At 37.3% G+C, this 23849-nt stretch overlaps 1 protein-coding gene across 1 annotated transcript in view; it reads right to left on the bottom strand.

Annotated features, from left to right (window-relative positions):
• The window catches only part of LOC128639990 (polycystic kidney disease 2-like 1 protein), a 400840-nt gene that overhangs the window by 302721 nt on the left and 74270 nt on the right, over nt 1-23849 (bottom strand). The window contains exon 2 of the mRNA XM_053692283.1: nt 10272-10385. Coding sequence (XP_053548258.1) covers nt 10272-10385 — 114 coding nt within the window. The remainder of the gene's footprint in view (nt 1-10271; nt 10386-23849) is intronic.

The raw sequence follows: 23849 nt of genomic DNA, 5'->3' as shown, positions 1-23849 counted from the left end.
AGATGTGCACTTATGTGTGTTTATATGTGTATAGATGTGCACTCATGTGTGTTTATATGTGTATAGATGTGCACTCATGTGTGTTTATATATATATATATATATATATATATGCACTCATGTGTGTTTATATGTGTATAGATGTGCACTCATGTGTGTTTATATGTGTATAGATGTGCACTCATGTGTGTTTATATATATATATATATATATGCACGCACTCATGTGTGTTTATATGTGTATAGATGTGCACTCATGTGTGTTTATATATATATATATATATATATATATATATATATATATATGCACTCATGTGTGTTTATATGTGTATAGATGTGCACTCATGTGTGTTTATATGTGTATAGATGTGCACTCATGTGTGTTTATATGTGTATAGATGTGCACTCATGTGTGTTTATATATATATATATATATATATATATATATATATGAGCTAGGAAAGGGAGGGCACGCTAAGGATTTATATACATCAAAGTTAGTTTATTGTTTATAACAACAACGTTAGAAAGTCATAAGGATAGGTCGACGTTTCGGCTTACATAGAAGCCTTCATCAGGACAGATGAACAATTGTTAAACGAAGAAGAAAAAATAACAGATTTAAAAACACAAAACACAGCATCAATACGTAATCCCACCACCAAATTGTTTGCAGGCAGAAAAATAAACCCACAAATAATGAAAATAAACATAGAAAAAATACAAATACAAATAAAAATAAGTATAAGGCAAACCCATACACATAGCGCTAGGAGATACAACAATACAGTCCCTCCAATACTCTCAATCTGCTCTGGATATACACTGGTGGGGTATATATTATAATCTTAGCAAGCAAACAAAGCGTATGTAACCCAATTGTAGGTGAAACACCATACGGCTGCACAGTGTATGTGTTATGCAAAGTCCGGTATACGCTGGCCTGCCATATACATAAAAGACCTTTCAAAAGAGACTAGCAAGTCCCCATACCTCATTAGAAATCGCCTCAGGCTCTGAGACCATATACAGTTGTTCTAATGTTACAAAGCAGATAGGTGCACCATACATAGTTAAAAAAAACATTTTTATACGCTGATGCATACACCCCTAAAAGTGGTAAGCCAACCAGGCACCACCCCTTAAGGAGACAAATCCCCATTATAAGTCAGTTAACACAAGTGCCCTGCTCCCCGATCCATCAAGCTGAACCGAGTTCTAGAGAGCCTTAGCCTGATAGTATCACACTATACGTACTTAGACGCAAGGAACAGACCATAGCACACACAATGATTGTATCCACAAGTGTCAAAGGCTACCATTATAGTAATCTGCCTATACAACATTTAGACCAGGGTTATACATTTAGCAATGAAAAGGCACTATATCACTATTCCTGATGCTCATTTATCTCGCATCTGACAACCTAACATTGCGTGCAGTAGTCACGCTGGACCCTACCTTCAAAGAAAACCACGTATACAAGCATGTGCACATCTTAGTATTGCACTCATAACACTTTCAAAAGACTCAACTAGGTCTACAGTCATGTGCACACCTTAGTATTGCACTAGTACCCCCTAAGTATATACGCATGTACCTTACCAGCATCTGACAGTAGTTACAACATTGCAAATCCACACTGCCTTTAATACGTTCCCCACATGGTATAAGCTCAATAGATAGTCTAACTTTCCAGTCCACAAATATAGATTAAACTCTGGCAATATGTAAGCAGACCGCATTATAGCAAGATTATTGTCCCATGTCAGCTGCATGTCTTATGCGTTACACACCCACCGTTAACAACATGTGGTGCCCACAGCCCTAGCAAAAACATAAACAACCCCCATGTTTTGGGCACCAATATTAAGAAGCAGACAAATTATATTACCTCACAACGGCGACTAGCAGCCGCACACAACACCACCGGCAAAACAGAATGCCATTAACAGAAACCGGAAGCTATATAAGCCCTGATCACCAGGCTCTCATTGGTTGGCAATAGGGGTGTGTCAAAAACACACCTGTAGCAGCTGTATCAACTACAGAGAAGTGCAGACAGTGCTGGATACTCTAATTAACTCAATTATAACCATGTTCAGCTGCTACCACAACAGCAGACACTATGGATGCTTAGAGTTGGCAAGTGCCACAGATGTATATAACATAGTAGGTAAAGAATGGAAGCCATAATAAACCAGAGGTAACTGCATTCAGCTACTGTATAAACCAGAGTATACAACAAGATAAGGATCACATATTCTCATTATAATGCAGAGCAAATTAACGTTCCTCAAACGACCATAAATACATAGTCAAAGACATGACTAACAGTGTACAGATGTGAAAACCCAGAAATTAACGTTCCTCAAATGACCATAAATACATAGTCAAAGACATGACTACCAGTGTACAGATGTGAAAACCCAGAAATTAACGTTCCTCAAACGACCATAAATACATAGTCAAAGACATGACTACCAGTATACAGATGTGGAAACCCAGAACCAATATATGGGGTCCATCAGCCATTAGACACACCTCAACTGGATGTCCCACTAGGAGGGGGGAGTATGCAGAACCAACACTAGAGGATATATAATAGTAGAACAAACCATAAGACGGCACACACCAAGGTAGCACCCCAAAGTGTCAGCAAACTGGGAGTGCTCAAACCACTACGCATCATTTAGTTTTGAAATGGGTAACCCATCCAGTGTAACATCCCAGCAGAGAGGGGGACAAGGGAGAAAAAGTCATATTACAAGATATTGGAAGAAGTAGTGACTACTATTCATAGACAATGTCAAGAACAATATATCATTAAATGCATAATCAACTTAATAGAACACGGAATAATCTAACTGCATATTAAGTCCATGTGGGCTGATGGACCCCATATATTGGTTCTGGGTTTCCACATCTGTACACTGTTAGTCATGTCTTTGACTATGTATTTATGGTCGTTTGAGGAACGTTAATTTCTGGGTTTTCACATCTGTACACTGGTAGTCATGTCTTTGACTATGTATTTATGGTCGTTTGAGGAACTTTAATTTCTGGGTTTTCACATCTGTACACGGGTAGTCATGTCTTTGACTATGTATTTATGGTCGTTTGAGGAACGTTAATTTGCTCTGCATTATAATGAGAATATGCAATCCTTATCTGGTTGTATACTCTGGTTTATACAGTAGCTGAATGCAGTTACCTCTGGTTTATTATGGCTTCCATTCTTTACCTACTATGTTATATACATCTGTGGCACTTGCCAACTCTAAGCATCCATAGTGTCTGCTGTTGTGGTAGCAGCTGAACATGGTTATAATTGAGTTAATTAGAGTATCCAGCACTGTCTGCACTTCTCTGTAGTTGATACAGCTGCTACAGGTGTGTTTTTGACACACCCCTATTGCCAACCAATGAGAGCCTGGTGATCAGGGCTTATATAGCTTCCGGTTTCTGTTAATGGCATTCTGTTTTGCCGGTGGTGTTGTGTGCGGCTGCTAGTCGCCGTTGTGAGGTAATATAATTTGTCTGCTTCTTAATATTGTGGCCCAAAACATGGGGGTTGTTTATGTTTTTGCTAGGGCTGTGGGCACCACATGTTGTTAAGGGTGGGTGTGTAACGCATAAGACATGCAGCTGACATGGGACAATAATCTTGCTATAATGCGGTCTGCTTACATATTGCCAGAGTTTAATCTATATTTGTGGACTGGAAAGTTAGACTATCTATTGAGCTTATACCATGTGGGGCACGTATTAAAGGCAGTGTGGATTTGCAATGTTGTAACTACTGTCAGATGCTGGTAAGGTACATGCGTATATACTTAGGGGGTACTAGTGCAATACTAAGGTGTGCACATGACTGTAGACCTAGTCGAGTCTTTTGAAAGTGTTACGAGTGTAATACTAAGATGTGCACATGCTTGTATACGTGGTTGTGGTTTTCTTTGAAGGTAGGGTCCAGCGTGACTACAGCACGCAATGTCAGGTTGTCAGATGCGAGATAAATGAGCATCAGGAATAGTGATATAGTGCCTTTTCATTGCTAAATGTATAACCCTGGTCTAAATGTTGTATAGGCAGGTTACTATAATGTTAGCCTTTGACACTTGTGGATACAATCATTGTGTGTGCTATGGTCTGTTCCTTGCGTCTAAGTACGTATAGTGTGATACTATCAGGCTAAGGCTCTCTAGAACTCGGTTCAGCTTGATGGATCGGGGAGCAGGGCACTTGTGTTAACTGACTTATAATGGGGATTTGTCTCCTTAAGGGGTGGTGCCTGGTTGGCTTACCACTTTTAGGGGTGTATGCATCAGCGTATAAAAATGTTTTTTTTAACTATGTATGGTGCACCTATCTGCTTTGTAACATTAGAACAACTGTATATGGTCTCAGAGCCTGAGGCGATTTCTAATGAGGTATGGGGACTTGCTAGTCTCTTTTGAAGGGTCTTTTATGTATATGGCAGGCCAGCGTATACCGGACTTTGCATAACACATAAACTGTGCAGCCGTATGGTGTTTCACCTACAATTGGGTTACATACGCTTTGTTTGCTTGCTAAGATTATAATATATACCCCACCAGTGTATATCCAGAGCAGATTGAGAGTATTGGAGGGACTGTATTGTTGTATCTCCTAGCGCTATGTGTATGGGTTTGCCTTATACTTATTTTTATTTGTATTTTTTCTATGTTTATTTTCATTATTTGTGGGTTTATTTTTCTGCCTGCAAACAATTTGGTGGTGGGATTACGTATTGATGCTGTGTTTTGTGTTTTTAAATCTGTTATTTTTTCTTCTTCCTTTAACAGTTGTTCATCTGTCCTGATGAAGGCTTCTATGTAAGCCGAAACGTCAACCTATCCTTATGACTTTCTAACGTTGTTGTTATAAACAATAAACTAACTTTGATGTATATAAATCCTGAGAGTGCCCTCCCTTTCCTAGTTCTTATCTACAATCCATTGAGGATTGCACCCAGGTGCGTCATTGCTTCATTATTAGTTGAAACTGGAGTGCTGGAACACGTGCTAATTGAATATATATATATATATATATGCACTCATGTGTGTTTATATGTATATAGATGTGCACTCGTGTGTTTATATGTGTATAGATGTGCACTCATGTGTGTTTATATATGTGTATAGATGTGCACTCGTGTGTTTATATGTATATAGATGTGCACTCGTGTGTTTATATGTATATAGATGTGCACTCGTGTGTTTATATGTATATAGATGTGCACTCGTGTGTTTATATGTATATAGATGTGCACTCGTGTGTTTATATGTTTATAGATGTGCACTCATGTGTGTTTATATGTGTATAGACGTGCACTCATGTGTGTTTATATGTATATAGATGTGCACTTGTGTGTTTATATGTGTATAGACGTGCACTCGTGTGTTTATATGTGTATAGATGTGCACTCATGTGTGTTTATATGTGTATAGATGTGCACTCGTGTGTTTATATGTATATTGATGTGCACTCATGTGTGTTTATATGTGTATAGATGTGCACTCATGTGTGTTTATATGTGTATAGATGTGCACTCATGTGTGTTTATATATGTGTATTGATGTGCACTCATGTGCGTTTGTGTATAGACGTGCACTCATGTGTGTATTTGTGTTTATATGTGTATAGATGTGCACTCATGTGCGTTTATATGTATATAGATGTGCACTAATGTGCGTTTGTGTATAGACGTGCACTCATGTGTGTTTATATGTGTATAGACGTGCACTCATGTGTGTTTATATGTATATAGATGTGCACTCGTGTGTTTATATGTGTATAGACGTGCACTCGTGTGTTTATATGTGTATAGATGTGCACTCATGTGTGTTTATATGTGTATAGATGTGCACTCGTGTGTTTATATGTATATTGATGTGCACTCATGTGTTTATATATGTGTATAGACGTGCACTCATGTGTGTTTATATGTGTATAGATGTGCACTCATGTGTGTTTATATATGTGTATTGATGTGCACTCATGTGCGTTTGTGTATAGACGTGCACTCATGTGTGTATTTGTGTTTATATGTGTATAGATGTGCACTCATGTGCGTTTATATGTATATAGATGTGCACTAATGTGCGTTTGTGTATAGACGTGCACTCATGTGTGTTTATATGTGTATAGACGTGCACTCGTGTGTATTTGTGTATAGACGTGCACTCGTGTGTATTTGTGTTTATATGTATATAGATGTGCACTAATGTGCGTTTGTGTATAGACGTGCACTCGTGTGTATTTGTGTATAGACGTGCACTTGTGTGTATTTGTGTTTATATGTGTATAGATGTGCACTCATGTGTGTTTATATGTGTATAGATGTGCACTCATGTGTGTTTGTGTATAGATGTGCACTCATGTGTGTTTATTTGTGTATAGACGTGCACTCATGTGTGTTTATATATGTGTATAGATGTGCACTCATGTGTGTTTATATATGTGTATAGATGTGCACTCATGTGTGTTTGTGTATAGATGTGCACTCATGTGTGTTTATTTGTGTATAGACGTGCACTCATGTGTGTTTATTTGTGTATAGACGTGCACTCATGTGTGTTTGTGTTTATGTGTATAGATGTGCACTCATGTGTGTTTATATGTATATAGATGTGCACTCGTGTGTTTATATGTGTATAGATGTGCACTCATGTGTGTTTATATGTGTATAGATGTGCACTCATGTGTGTTTATATATATATATATATATATATATATATATATATAGATATATATATATATATGCACTCATGTGTGTTTATATGTGTATAGATGTGCACTCATGTGTGTTTATATGTGTATAGATGTGCACTCATGTGTGTTTATATGTATATAGATGTGCACTCATGTGTGTTTATATGTATATAGATGTGCACTCATGTGTGTTTATATGTGTATAGACGTGCACTCATGTGTGTTTATATATGTGTATAGACGTGCACTCATGTGTGTTTATATATGTGTATAGATGTGCACTCATGTGTGTTTATATGTATATAGATGTGCACTCATGTGTGTTTATATGTATATAGATGTGCACTCATGTGTGTTTATATATGTATATATATATGCACTCATGTGTATAGATGTGCACTCATGTGTGTTTATATGTATATAGATGTGCACTCATGTGTGTTTATATGTGTATAGACGTGCACTCATGTGTGTTTATATATGTGTATAGACGTGCACTCATGTGTGTTTATATGTGTATAGATGTGCACTCGTGTGTTTATATGTATATAGATGTGCACTCATGTGTGTTTATATGTGTATAGATGTGCACTCATGTGTGTTTATATGTATATAGATGTGCACTCATGTGTATTTATATGTATATAGATGTGCACTCATGTGTGTTTATATATGTGTATAGATGTGCACTCGTGTGTGTTTATATATGTGTATAGATGTGCACTCGTGTGTGTTTATATATGTGTATAGATGTGCACTCGTGTGTGTTTATATATGTGTATAGATGTGCACTCGTGTGTGTTTATATATGTGTATAGATGTGCACTCGTGTGTGTTTATATATGTGTATAGATGTGCACTCGTGTGTGTTTATATATGTGTATAGATGTGCACTCGTGTGTGTTTATATGTGTATAGATGTGCACTCATGTGTGTTTATATGTGTGTATAGATGTGCACTCATGTGTGTTTATATATGTGTATAGATGTGCACTCATGTGTGTTTATATATGTGTATAGATGTGCACTCATGTGTGTTTATATATGTGTATAGATGTGCACTCATGTGTGTTTTTATATATATATATATATATATATATATATATACATTCATGTGTGTTTATATGTGTATAGATGTGCACTCATGTGTGTTTATATATGTGTATAGACGTGCACTCATGTGTGTTTATATGTATATAGACGTGCACTCATGTGTGTTTATATGTGTATAGACGTGCACTCATGTGTGTTTATATATGTGTATAGACGTGCACTCATGTGTGTTTATATGTGTATAGATGTGCACTCATGTGTGTTTATATGTGTATAGATGTGCACTCATGTGTGTTTATATGTGTATAGATGTGCACTCATGTGTGTTTATATGTATATAGATGTGCACTCGTGTGTGTTTATTTGTATATAGATGTGCACTCATGTGTGTTTATTTGTGTATAGACGTGCACTCATGTGTGTTTATTTGTGTATAATGTCATTATGTAACACTCCGTGATGACATTATACACTGTCATTATGTAACACTCAGTGATGACATTATACACTCTCATTAAGTAACACTCAGTGATGACATTATACACTGTCATTATGTAACACTCAGTGATGACATTATACACTGTCATTATGTAACACTCAGTGATGACATTATACACACTCATTATGTAACACTCAGTGATGACATTATACACTGTCATTATGTAACACTCAGTGATGACATTATACACTGTCATTATGTAACACTCAGTGATGACATTATACACTGTCATTATGTAACACTCAGTGATGACATTATACACTGTCATTATGTAACACTCAGTGATGACATTATACACTGTCATTATGTAACACTCAGTGATGACATTATACACTGTCATTATGTAACACTCAGTGATGACATTATACACTGTCATTATGTAACACTCAGTGATGACATTATACACTGTTATTATGTAACACTCAGTGATGACATTATACACTGTCATTATGTAACACTCAGTGATGACATTATACACACTCATTAAGTAACACTCAGTGATGACATTATACACTGTCATTATGTAACACTCAGTGATGACATTATACACTGTCATTATGTAACACTCAGTGATGACATTATACACTGTCATTATGTAACACTCAGTGATGACATTATACACTGTCATTATGTAACACTCAGTGATGACATTATACACTGTCATTATGTAACACTCAGTGATGACATTATACACTGTTATTATGTAACACTCAGTGATGACATTATACACTGTCATTATGTAACACTCAGTGATGACATTATACACTCTCATTAAGTAACACTCAGTGATGACATTATACACACTCATTAAGTAACACTCAGTGATGACATTATACACTGTCATTATGTAACACTCAGTGATGACATTATACACTCTCATTAAGTAACACTCAGTGATGACATTATACACTGTCATTATGTAACACTCAGTGATGACATTATACACTGTCATTATGTAACACTCAGTGATGACATTATACACTGTCATTATGTAACACTCAGTGATGACATTATACACTGTCATTATGTAACACTCAGTGATGACATTATACACTGTCATTATGTAACACTCAGTGATGACATTATACACTGTCATTATGTAACACTCAGTGATGACATTATACACTGTCATTATGTAACACTCAGTGATGACATTATACACTGTCATTATGTAACACTCAGTGATGACATTATACACTGTCATTATGTAACACTCAGTGATGACATTATACACTGTCATTATGTAACACTCAGTGATGACATTATACACTGTCATTATGTAACACTCAGTGATGACATTATACACTGTCATTATGTAACACTCAGTGATGACATTATACACTGTCATTATGTAACACTCAGTGATGACATTATACACACTCATTAAGTAACACTCAGTGATGACATTATACACTGTCATTGTGTAACACTCAGTGATGACATTATACACTGTCATTATGTAACACTCAGTGATGACATTATACACTGTCATTATGTAACACTCAGTGATGACATTATACACTGTCATTATGTAACACTCAGTGATGACATTATACACTGTCATTATGTAACACTCAGTGACGACATCATACAATTTATCATTAAGTAGTGTTCAGTGATGCCATCATACAATCATTTAGTAACACTCAGTGATGGCATCATACAATTTATCATTAAGTAGTGTTCAGTGATGACATCATACAATCTATCATTTAGTAAAGCTCAGTGATTACATCATACACTATCATTTAGTAACACTCAGTGATGACATTATACAATCTATCATTTAGTAACACTCAGTGATGACATCATACAATCTATCATTTAGTAACACTCAGTGATGACATTATACAATCTATCATTTAGTAACACTCAGTGATGACATCATACAATCTATCATTTAGTAACACTCAGTGATGACATCATACATTTGATCATTATGTAAAGCTCAGTGATTACATGGATTCTGGTGATGAGACTCACATAGACAGATGTCCACCAGGAACACAATATAAACCAGAAGTTCTCTCAGTGTTGTCTTCACATAAAGCTCTCGATTTTCTGCTGTATCTTCGGTCAGTGTTGTTCCCCAGAGTCCTATAAAGGGAAACGTCTTAATTATTTTTCAGCTGAACATCAGGGCTCCTACCTCATCTCCCTTTGCCTGAATTGGTCCAAGGGATTTAATGGTATTGTTGCATCCTCCATGTAAGTTTTTAGGATAAATCCCTGGCCGCTGGTCTTTACAGAGTCCTATTCACGTGACCATCTTGGCTGTCATTTTATACTCAGTATTGGTCACTAACGTTTTCTGCTGCATTATACATATGTGGCCATACATTGTACATGTGGGTCCCATATGGTCTTTCTTAGGGCCCGATCACCATAATAGCATTATGTAAGGTAAGGGATCTAATCACTGTAAGGAGGAGGTTAATGAGCCCTTTAGATAGTATTGAATGACAATACAATTTGAACCAAAATTCAGGGCTAGATTTATCAATTTGCGGGCGAACAAGGTTCACATGTCACCTGTTCCACATTTCATCTCAAATTGTGGGGCGCATTTGTTCCCTATAATAATGATTGCACAAGCTAAAGTTTGTTCAATGCCACCCCTATTCGCATGCAAACAATTGCGTGAGAGCAGGTTTTGTCAATCACTCCAGTTGAATGAGTCTGGAGCGGGTATCATTCACCAATTTAAACTGCTGCTTCATAAATATGAAGTAAAACACAAAACAGAGGGGTGCCTCATGTGCGGATCAACCAAAATCCAAAAATGGGTACTCACATTGCAATAGCACACCAATGTGCTGGTAGTGACCTGCTGATATCTCAGGGTGTATCAGCTCACCCTCACTCCAGGTGTTGCTCAGCCAGTTGAATTACAAGAAAGAATATCTATCTATCTATCTTAACCCCTAAACCGCAAAACCCCCACATCGCAATAAACCTAAATTAACCTATTAACCCCTTAAACCTCCAAAACCCACAACGCAAATAACTAAATTACTAAGCCCCCTAACCTAACACCCCCTAGCCTAACACCCCCTAAAATAACAAATTACCTAAACTAAATAAATACTTTTTTACAAAAAATAAAAAAAGCTAAGATAAAAAAAAAAGAAAAAAAAAAGGCATTTGTATGGGCATTGCTGCCCATCCCTAATCTAAAAAAATATATATTTAAAAAAAAAATCTAACCCCAAAAATTAAACCTGAGTTTAAATTAAGCTAAAGTTACATAAAATATTAAACAAACAAGATTACAAAAAATAAAAAAGGCTAACATTACAGAACATAAACAAATTACCAAAATTTACAAAATTAAACCCAATCCCTATGAAAATAAAAAGCCCCCCTAAAAAAAAAGGGCTTTTTGCAGGGCATTGCCCCAAGATAAACAGCTCTTTTACATTCAAAATACACAAAGTCCCCCTAACAGTAAAACCCCCCACTCACCAATAAAAACCTAACACTAAAAAACCTAAACTACCCATTGCCCTGAAAAGGGCATTTGTTGGGCATTGTCTCTAAAAGGCCATTTATCTCTTTTACAAAATGCCCACCCTAATCTAAATAAAATAAAAAATAAAAAAAGTAAAAAAAACCTAAGTCTAACCCCCAGATTGGTACTCACCTTTCCTGAAGTCCGGCGGAGAAGGTCCTGTCCCATGCAGTGAAGTCTTCTTCCAAGTGGCGACCTCTTCTTTCTTCTTCCAGGAACAATCCGGCGCGGAACGGAGGGCGGAGCTGAAGACCGGCGACCGTGGAGCCATAAAGCGTGGAGATTCCTCTTCATACGATCGCCACTGTATACTGAATAGTGAATTCAAGGTACGTGGTTAAAGATGGCGTCCCTTGAATTCCTATTGGCGGATTTGATTCTTCAAATTCAAATCAGCCAATAGGATGAGAGCTACTGAAATTCTATTGGCTATTCAAATAAGCCAATAGAATTTCAGTAGCTCTCATCCTATTGGCTGATTTAAACAGCCAATAAGATTTGAGTAGCTCTCATCCTATTGGCTGATTTGAATTTGAAGAATCAAATCAGCCAATAGGAATTCAAGGGACGCCATCTTTAACCGCATACCTTGAATTCACTATCTAGTGTACGGCGGAGGATCCTCCACGCTCCATGGCTCCGTGGTCTTCAGTTCCAGGATCACCGGTCTTTAGCTGTACGGTCATCGGTCTTCAGCTCTGCCCTCTGCTCCGCGCCAGATGTTCCTGGAAGAAATAAAGAAGAGGCAGCCCCTTGGAAGAAGACTTCACCACATGGGACAGGACCTTCTCTGCCGGACTTCAGGAACGGTGAGTACCAACCTGTGGGTTATACGTAGGCTTTTTTTTTTTTTATTTAGATTAGGGTGGGCATTTTGTAAAATAGCTAAAAGCCCTTTTCAGGGCAATGCCCAACAAATGCCCTTTTCAGGGAAATGGGTAGTTTAGGTTTTTTAGTGTTAGGTTTTTTAATTTGGGGGGTTTGGTGGGTGGGGTTTTTACTGTTAGGGGGGACTTTGTGTATTTTGAATGTAAAAGAGCTGTTAATCTTGGGGCAATGCCCTGCAAAAAGCCCTTTTAAGGGCTACTGCTAGTTTATTCTTAGAGTAGGGGGGTGTTTTTATTTTGGGGGGGCTTTTTATTTTCATAGGGATTAGGTATAATTTTTTAAACTTTGGTAATTTGTTTTTTTATGTTCTGTAATGTTAGCCTTTTTGTAAGCTTGTTTTTTTTTATTTTATGTAACTTTAGCTTAATTTAAACTCAGGTTTATTTTTTTTAATTTTTGGGGGTTAGATTTTTTTTTAAATATATATTTTTTAGATTAAGGATGGGCAGCAAAAGAGCTGAATGCCCACACAAATGCCCTTTTCAGGGCAATGGATACTTTAGGTTTTTTAGTGTTAGGTTTATTTATTTTGGGGGGGGGTGGGTTTGACAGTAAGGGGGAGGGGATTTAGAATGTTTGGTAAGTGCAAAAGAGCTGTTTAACTTAGGGCAATGCCCTACAAAAAAACCCTTTTAAGGGCTCTTGGTAGTTTAGCATTAGATGGGGGGGGGGGTTATTTTGGGGGGGTTAATTTTCATAGGGATTAGGTTTACATTTTTGATAAAAACATTTTTTTTTTTTCTGTAGTTCAATTTTTTTTTTTTATTAACCACACAGACTGCCCTCTGGGCAGGCTTACCAACTAGTATATGTATATATGTGTATATGTATATATATATATATATATATATATATATATATATATATATATATATATATGTGTAACTCTGATGAAGAAGGGAATAAAAGCTGAATTAACCCTTTGAAATGCGTCAGGTATTATATAGGGCTAGGATTGCCCTTCATGCACACTGGCACTTTGAAAACAAACTTTTACTAAGACTTGCATACCCACTATTGATTGGACTGAAATAGTACCATCTGTTTATTGGAGAATATATGTTTGTCTATATATGCCTTTGCCATACCTCATTTGCTGAGGTTTTTAAATGTGAGTTTGTATTTGTCTATTTGTATATATATATGTAATATCATTAAACAGTATTACCCTATATATTTTCCTTTGACTTTCTTACATGGCATGGTGATTGAGACCGAAAGTTTCCATCTACCAGGACACCAAGAAAGGCACAAGTATCCTAAAGCAAAGAAAGTTTCATCTGCCAGTGGTTGTATATCCAAGAGGACACCATCCTTGTCCAGCGTTATTGAATCATCCTTACCTCATACGATTGAGGTTGTCTAAAGTAAGTGCATACCCCTAGGGGGATCTATACAAGAACAGAAGAAGATAGAAACATACTCTTCATTTGTCATTTATTTTGACATATTAAGGAACTTTTTATGTCTAATACATCCTTTTTATTCAGTTTTCGTGCACTCTTTGAATATGTTTTGTAATATATTTATTTTTTAAGTCATTTTTTGTCACGGTGCAGTATATTGTGGACATAAAGTGTGTTTACTTGCCACCATGTATCGCCAACTATTTATTTCTAACAGCCCTATTCAGGCTTTTACATTATCTCCTTACTCACACAGCGCCATCTCTATAAATCTTGTGTTTACATATATGTGTATATATATATATATATATATGTGTATATGTATTATGTGTGTATATATATATATATATATATATATATATAAATATATATATATATGTGTATATGTGTGTATATATATATATATATATATATATATATAATTAAGTACACAATGACACACCTTTTTACTTCAGTCTGCTTTTCAGCAGGTTCCCTTTACGCCAAAGTATCGCTGTTTACACAGCTTATAAACTTAGCTAGGGTTAGTGCAGTGATTCATAACCATCCCAGGACAGACTGTTTTGTGGTTTCTGGGCCTGTCTAGATTTGTTAATGAACTACACAATGAGTTATTTTTTTCTATATTTTGTGCGTAGTGGAGGATTTTAAACTCGCCTTTTATCTCCCCCTAATTTAAAATGTTGTATTCTGCCTGGAATCAACTTCACCCAGCAGTTATTCTAAACTTCTCCCAGCTGATGAGTGGCAAAAACCACGTTACAGTCTGTCCTGGGATGGTTATGAATCACTGCACTAACCCTAGCTAAGTTTATAAGCTGTGTAAACAGCGATACTTTGGCGTAAAGGGAACCTGCTGAAAAGCAGACTGAAGTAAAAAGGTGTGTCATTGTGTACTTAATTAGACGAGCCGACACGGTGCATGTGGTCAGTGTGAACGCCACTGAACGGAGACACTAGACAAGCAAGCATTGCATTGAAGAAAAGTTTGGAGGTCCCGGGGAAAACTACTGATGATTATCTAACAAACATCAGTCTGAGGACTTGACAGGAGACAGGTCGTATGCAGCTAAAATTTGGCCTGAAAAATAGGCATATTGATGTTAGACTTGGATATCGTTACCCTGCAGAGAGGGTGTAAACAGAAGCCACTCTGAGCTACAGAGTCTGTGATTTCTATCTATCGCTTACAGCATACTAACATCTAGCATACTTGATCTGCAAATCTACATAATGCCTGTCACTTTTTCATGACTTTTTACCTTATGCATATACGACCTTAAGCTAAGGACCTCTACAATGACTTTTCAAGCATCACGCTACTACTTGCTTACTACTAATCACTGCTGAGTATATTCCATCTCTGCTTTTTAACGCTTGCTTGTTTATGTATCGACATATGTAAATATTCTGAGGCACATTATCAGTAACTACTTAGATCCCATCACTTTACCTGCCCGGCATTAAGCCTTATTTGATAAGGTGCCGTACGCAGCAGGGTGTAGTAGTTTGATAAGTGTTCCTCATTAATATATCTCAGTAATACTATGTACAATTATTACATTGTTGTTGCTCAAATGTGCATCATACATACCTGAATTATATCTTGAGATACATAGTCAGTCACCTTAATATCTGCTCGGCAGTTTGCCTTATATTTCTAAAGGTGCCGATGGCAGTAAGAAATAATAGTCTGACTACAGTTTCCCAAGACATAAACTGCATTTAAAGCATTGTGAGTACAATGAGATACTTTTGTCTAATATTTGATAGAAGCTATGTCTCTTATTAATGTATCCTGTTCATGCTTGAACACTCACCCCTGACCGGTCAGGTTTGTTAAGTATTATGTTTTGTGTTTCTAATATATACACCACTTGGTCAATTGTGTATTTACCTATTGCTAAGCATATTCCTAGGATTTCTTTGTCCTAGGATTTAATTGTCAAAGATTGATCTTTCTTGAAACCACTACAGCTTTCATTTTGGACACACAGGATCATATATATTTTTGAGCTAATAAAACTTTTTAAAAAGAGTGCTGAATTCCCTGTCTTTTATCCTGACATTTATATTTTTTCAGGATTTTCTCTTTCTTACAAAACCATGATATATATATATGTGTATATGTGTGTATATATATATATATATATATATATATATATAATTAAGTACACAATGACACACCTTTTTACTTCAGTCTGCTTTTCAGCAGGTTCCCTTTACGCCAAAGTATCGCTGTTTACACAGCTTATAAACTTAGCTAGGGTTAGTGCAGTGATTCATAACCATCCCAGGACAGACTGTTTTGTGGTTTCTGGGCCTGTCTAGATTTGTTAATGAACTACACAATGAGTTATTTTTTTCTATATTTTGTGCGTAGTGGAGGATTTTAAACTCGCCTTTTATCTCCCCCTAATTTAAAATGTTGTATTCTGCCTGGAATCAACTTCACCCAGCAGTTATTCTAAACTTCTCCCAGCTGATGAGTGGCAAAAACCACGTTACAGTCTGTCCTGGGATGGTTATGAATCACTGCACTAACCCTAGCTAAGTTTATAAGCTGTGTGAACAGCGATACTTTGGCGTAAAGGGAACCTGCTGAAAAGCAGACTGAAGTAAAAAGGTGTGTCATTGTGTACTTAATTTGCATATCTTACCCAGAATCCTTTGCTGCATTGGAAACAATGTAATTCAGAGGTTTTCTGTGGGAAAACAAGCCTCTGGGCCTGTCTAGATTTGTTAATGAACTATACAATGAGTTATTTTTTCTATATTTTGTGCGTAGTGGAGGATTTTAAATTTGCCTTTTATCTCCCCCTAATTTAAAATGTTGTTATAATAGGGGAATACTATCTACAAGTCACCGGAACAGCAATGGGGACGAAATTTGCCCCAAGCTACGCGAACTTCTATTTGAGCCTCTGGGAAGAGGAAGCCATTTGGCAAAATAATGCCTATCTACCCAATCGTAGCTTGGGGCAGATATATAGATGATATCATCCTAATATGGGATGGTAGTCCCACTCTCCTGGAGGAATTCGTTAATAAACTAAATACTAATAATTTTAACTTATCCTTCACAAGTAAGACAAGTCCATATGAGATTGACTTTTTGGATGTTATCTTCTTTCAGGAAAATAATGAGATCCATTCCAAACTATATAAAAAAGATACAGACAGCAATGGATATCTCCATGCAAAAAGCTGTCATGAAAGAAAATGGATCCAGAATATCCCAATGGGACAATTCCAGAGGCTCAAAAGAAACTGTTCAAAAACACAAGACTATGACAGAGAGGCCAAGAATCTCAGTAGAAGATTCAAAGCTAGGGGCTATAATTCATATAGTCTATCAGAAGCAATGAGTAAAGTGAATACTATGGACAGAAAACAACTCCTCAATACAGGAAAACACAAGAAACAAAAACAAAGAAATGAAAGTGAGAGTTTTGGACAGGTCAATTTTGTGACCACATACAATGAAGGAGCACTGGAAATAAAAAATATAATAAGGAAACACTGGCATATTCTAAAAAAGATACCTTTCTCAATTCAATTACTTTGAAAGAGCCAAGATTAATATATAGAAAAAATCAGAATTTGAAAAATATCTTGGCCCCAAGCCAATTGAAATCCAAGGGCAATTCTAAAACTAATTGGCTAAATAAAGAGACAATTGGCTTTTTTAAATGCAACAGGAAGAACTGCATAGCTTGTGCTCATCATTTTTCATCAAATAAACCAACTAAGGAGTTCATATCTACGGTGACCAATAAACATTATAAAATTGAAAGCCTTTGTAACTGTCGGACGGAATATGTTGTGTACCTATTACAATCTGGGTGTGGCCTTCAGTATGTAGGGAGAACCACAAGACCCTTTAAAAAGAGGCTACTAGAACATATTAATAACATCGAATCTGCAGAGAAGAATCACAATCTGTCAGCCCACTATAGAGAAAAACACGACCAAATCCCTACCTGCCTTAAAGGGACAATAATTGAGTGTGTACAAAATGACAAAAGAGGGGGGGACAGGGAACTGAAACTCCGAAAAAGGGAGACATACTGGATTTATACTCTAGGTTCATTGAATCCTAAAGGTCTTAACAAGGATATTGACCTGGCGGCTTTTTTAACATAATAAAGGGAATAATATACATAATAACAGAATATGTGCATAAAATACTAATAAGCACATTAAAATATAAATAAGCACCTTATTTTATAATAAAAGTCTCAAAAGGGAGAGAATTAGTAGTTGATATGCACTATCACCATCTTGGTTCCCCTAGGCATACATTTAGCCTTTAAGATTGAATAATGCTAAATATTTAAGGCTATATTCCTGGCATTCTGCTATTTTAACTTTTTAGCCTATCAATTGAATTTCAGTTTACATTTATAATTCTTAATTTAATTAACTTTTTTACCACAAAATTATTTACTCTCAAAGTATCTATATGGAATAAACTCTCTAAAACTATGATTCAATATCTAATTGTGTCTTTAAATAACTACTTTTTATGATATCATTGTTTTTTAAATTAAAAAGCTTTCAATATAATGGGGTATATAACTAAAAGAAATATAAAAAGATTTTTATTCCCATTTTTAGATTATGGTTATTTTTTATTAATAATTAGTTTTTTACAGGTAGGATGAAACATAATGTTTTATCTTAATCGTAATTTTGGAATACTATATCTTTTAATTTCAAAAGATAAAACACTTCTATATATATTTTTTTACATATGTTGTTGTAGTTTGAATACACACAACAACCCGTTTTTCTTAATATTTAAGTTATGGGTAACATACAGAAATAGAAAGAGAGAGTATGTTTTTAACGTTTTTTAAAATGTAATCCATTATGTGTTTTTTTATCTGTTAACAAATAGAATATTTTAATTTGTTAGTTTTAAGTAGTCACAAATATGGATAAGGACTAGATGGCAGCTTTCAAATAGCTGCTGTTCAATATCTATAAAAAGCTCCAGAGTGTCTGGCGAAGGGGATAATTAACATATACCTCTATGACTATCCAACTCTGCCAGCTACAAATATGGAGGATTTGCTACACACTGAACCACGTAACTGGATGTCATGTGATGTACGAAGATCCAACCAAATCACACAGGGGCGTGTCGCAGCTCCGCTACAAATCCGACGGATAACCACAGTCGGTAAATTCCTCTGAAGAAGAAGGTCGTACATGTCCCAGACCTTCGAAACGCGTTAGGACTTTTTGCTTACCACGTAGCCAATGCCACATTCTGGTATTTTGGACTGCTGATTTAATTTATACTACCATCTTTTTTAAACAAGATTGTAATAGTGATTTCTATGAACACGGATACCGCAGAAGCTGTAATGCAATAGCGGGTATACTGTAACCAGGTTTTAACTTATTGTTGCTAATAAAATACCTCATATACATTTGAGGTTGCTTTGTGTGAGTAATATTCTTTGGTTATATTGTGCATAGTACTGTAAACATAACAGGGTTGTACTATTATTGCTCTTTCTCTCTTCTCATCCACGCATATGAGCGGAGGTGCTGGGAGACAGCTACTTGACACAACAAGGAAAGTCATTCTACTTACCCTGCGCGACACTTACCTCATATGGATTGAGGTTAAGGAGAGTAAGTAGAATCCCCTGAGGGGATAGTGTGCCACACAGCATTGGGATTTCCACTCTTTCCGTTTCTCCACTCTCTTGGACTTTATTTTTATTGCAAACTGCATGTTTTGATTTTGTGCTCTGCTAATTGTATTTGTCACACCTGGTGTTTAAGCACACTAGAATAATTTGATTGTTTATTGTGTTTTCTATATAAGTAAGAGCTTATATTTAATATTCTAATTTTTAGTATTGATCCTTACACGTTCTATACAGAGTCATTTTCTTTTTTGCTACATGGTAATACAAATGTATGCACATCAATAGCGGTCTTAATACGACCTATCAAACCATTCATTTTCTGTAAATTCCATCACTGTTAGATCATAGCAGCACTGTGTGTAGTTCCCTAAGTGTGCTAGTTCATAAGTGTAGAGAGAGTTATAACAACGGAGTTATTATATATATTATATTATATATGGATATTAACAATATAGAACAGCGACTGGTATATAATTGGAACATAATTGGAACTTTTAAGCCTGCTTACACTGCTGTCTCTCCTCTCTCATCAGGTATGTGCTTAAGGACTCCATTTTAACCCTGCAACACATATTAGAACTGCATATTTTACCCACCAAACTTTATATTCCTCTGGTATGTGCTTAAGGACTCCATTTTAACCCTGCAACACATATTAGAACTGCATATTTTACCCACCAAACTTTATATTTCTCTGGTATGCTGTATGACCTTTTTTTAAAAAAGCTTTCTTTTCTGTGTCTCCCATTTTGATAAGAAAAGTGCCATTTGCAATGTTTGTTTAGGCCTTGTTTGATGCTGCTCTAATTTATGACCTATGCTAATTAGGATCATGTGACTGTTATTACCTTTAAATTGAACATCCCCAGCTTGTTACATCAAGCTTAGCTTGTTAGATCATAGCAGCACTGTGTGTAGTTCCCTAAGTGTGCTAGTTCATAAGTGTAGAGAGAGTTATAACAGAGAGAGTTATAACAACAGAGTTAGACAAAGGAGTGGACAACAGAAATAAGTACTTTCAAATTCCAACAATTAAATGCAAACATGCTACACTTTCTAATCTCTGCTTTAACCTTTTCCTCCCTTCTCTTTAAAGTCACAACTCTTCCATTCACAAACAGCACTCAGAACATTCATATTTCTCCTTCTCTTCTACCTTCCCCCCTCTACAACACACATGAACTTTATTCCTATCTCACATCCCTCAGCCAGCCATGCTTTACTGATCCTAAACTTAAACACTCACATAAGACACATTCTCATCTCCTTTCACTCACCATCTTTTTTCTTCTTGCAGCTGGGGATGTCTCGCCTAACCCAGGTCCACCCTCTGCTTCCCTCAGATCACTACCCCAAATGTCACCTCATACACCTTGCACACATAACCATCTAAAACTCATTAACTGCACCTCTATTAGTACACCCCAATTCTCGTGTGCCCTTTGGAATGCACGCTCGGTATGCAATAAGCTTACATCTATTCACGACCTATTTATTTCACGTGCACTTAACCTGTTAGCCCTCACTGAAACTTGGCTTTCCTCCTCTAACACAACTGCTGTAGCCTCTCTGTCCTATGGCGGCCTGCACTTCAGTCACACTCCCAGGCCTGGAGACAAACAAGGAGGAGGAGTAGGAATTCTCCTGTCTCCTCACAGTACCTTTCACTGCGTTCCTTCACCCCCCTCTCTTTCCTTCTCATCTTTTGAAGTTCACGCTATCCGCCTCTTCTCCCCTATAGCTCTTCGTGTTGCAGTTATCTATCGGCCCCCTGGCCCAGCATAACAATTTCTGGACCACTTTGAAGCCTGGCTTCCACATTTTCTATCTTCTAATGTCCCCTCTCTCATCTTAGGGGACTTCAACATACCCCTTGATAAGCCTAACACACCTGCTGCCTCTAAACTTCTATCCCTTACCACCTCTTTAGGCCTGTCCCAGTGGACAACATCTCCAACACACTGTGAAGGCAACTCCATAGACCTGGTCTTCACAAATCTCTGTGCTGTTTCCAACTCCCTTAACTTTCCCTTTCCTCTCTCTGACCACCATCTATTAACTTTCTCTCTCACTCTACCTGCTAAATCTTTGCAAGCCCCCAAAAACTGCTACCTCACAGGAATTTAAATGACTTGGATCTCACAGACTTTTCCACTCAACTGAGTCCTCTGCTCTCTGACATTTCATCCCTCTCTTGTCCAACCCTCGTGACTCTATAGTATAATTCGGCACTAAAATCAACACTTGACAAAACTGCACCCTCCACTCTTCGACGTACATCAATCACTCGACGGCAACCGTGGCACACTAAACAGACCAGATATCTTCAGCGATGCTCACGGGCCGCTGAACGGCAGTGGAGGAAATCACACACCTTTGCTGATTTCCAACATTATAAATTCACCCTTAAGTCCTACAGCTCTGCGCTCAGCCTGGCAAAACAAGTCTATTTCTCCTCTCTCGTGTCATCTCATGCATCCAACCCCAGAAAGCTGTTCTCAACCTTTAACTCCCTTCTACGTCCGCCTGCCCCCCCGCCCACTACCAACCTCACTGCTCAAATTATTGCTGATCACTTCAAAAATAAAATTGACACCATTAGAAAAGAGATCTGCACCTCGCACCCCGCAAACCCAGCAATCCTACCCACCCCTTCTATTAACAAAAATCTATGCTATTTCCCTCCTGTAACAGAGGAAGAAGTCTCTGCACTCCTATCCTTGGCTCATCTCACAACCTGCCCACTTGACCCTATTCCTTCACGACTTATTCCCCCTCTCTCTGCTTCACTAACCCCTACCCTAACTCATCTCTTTAACCAATCCCTCACTGCTGGCACATTTCCTGACACATTCAAGCATGCGTCAATCATACCAATCCTAAAAAAGCCCTCGCTTGACCCCTCCACGCCTTCTAACTATCGACCGGTCTCCTTACTTCCCTTTGCTTCAAAATTATTGGAACGACTAGTCTATAATCGGCTAACTCAATTTCTCACAACTAACTCCTTACTTGATCCACTGCAATCTGGTTTCCGCCCTAAACACTCAACAGAAACCGCTCTTGCTAAAGTAACAAATGACCTGTTATCAGCCAAAGCAAAAGGCCATTACTCATTACTAATTCTTCTTGACCTGTCCGCAGCTTTTGACACAGTTGACCATCCTCTCCTCCTAAAAATACTACATTCATTTGGCATCCGAGACACAGCCCTCTCCTGGTTTGCATCATATCTTTCAAACCGCTCGTTTTCAGTTTCCTTTAACAACATATCTTGTGATCCTATGCCTCTCTCAGTTGGAGTACCGCAAGGCTCTGTCTTAGGTCCCTTGCTTTTCTCGCTTTATACATCCTGCCTTGGAAAACTTATAGCCTCCTTTGGATTCCAGTACCACCTATATGCTGATGATACCCAAATCTATCTTTCCTCTCCTGATATCTCTCCCTCTTTACTCAACCAGATTTCTGACTGCCTCTCTGCAATTTTCTCTTGGATGTCTTCACACTACCTCCAACTCAATCTGTCCAAAACTGAGCTGCTTCTTATTCCCCCCTCTTCGAGACATCCGACACCTGACATTTCTCTGATGGTTGGAGACTCTACTCTCAACACCTCACCCCAGGTCCGCTGCCTTGGGGTCACACTAGACTCAGAACTCACATTCAACCCACATATACAAACGCTTACCAAATCCTGCCGGTCACATCTACGCAACATTTCCAGAATTCGTCCCTTCCTTACTCAAAATACTACAAAAATACTTATTCATTCCCTCATCCTGTCACGCATTGATTATTGCAATCTACTCTTAAATGGCCTTCCAAAACACCGCCTCTCCTCCCTCCAATCTATTATGAATGCTTCTGCTAGACTCATCCACCTAAGCCGACGATCTACATCAGCTGCTCCACTCTGCCAGTCTCTACACTGCCTCCCCATACACTCCAGAATACAATTTAAAGTATTAGCCCTAACCTACAAAGCACTCAACAGTCTAACTCCCAACTATATCTCCTCTCTCATCGTGAAATACTCCCCATCCCGTCCTCTTCGATCATCCTCTGACCTACGTCTCTACACTCCTGT

This window comes from Bombina bombina, chromosome 9 (assembly GCF_027579735.1).
Source record: "Bombina bombina isolate aBomBom1 chromosome 9, aBomBom1.pri, whole genome shotgun sequence".
NCBI classification, from domain to species: Eukaryota; Metazoa; Chordata; class Amphibia; order Anura; family Bombinatoridae; genus Bombina; species Bombina bombina.
The sequence above is the reverse complement of the archived record's forward strand: the minus strand, read 5'-3'. Positions and strand labels throughout refer to the sequence as shown.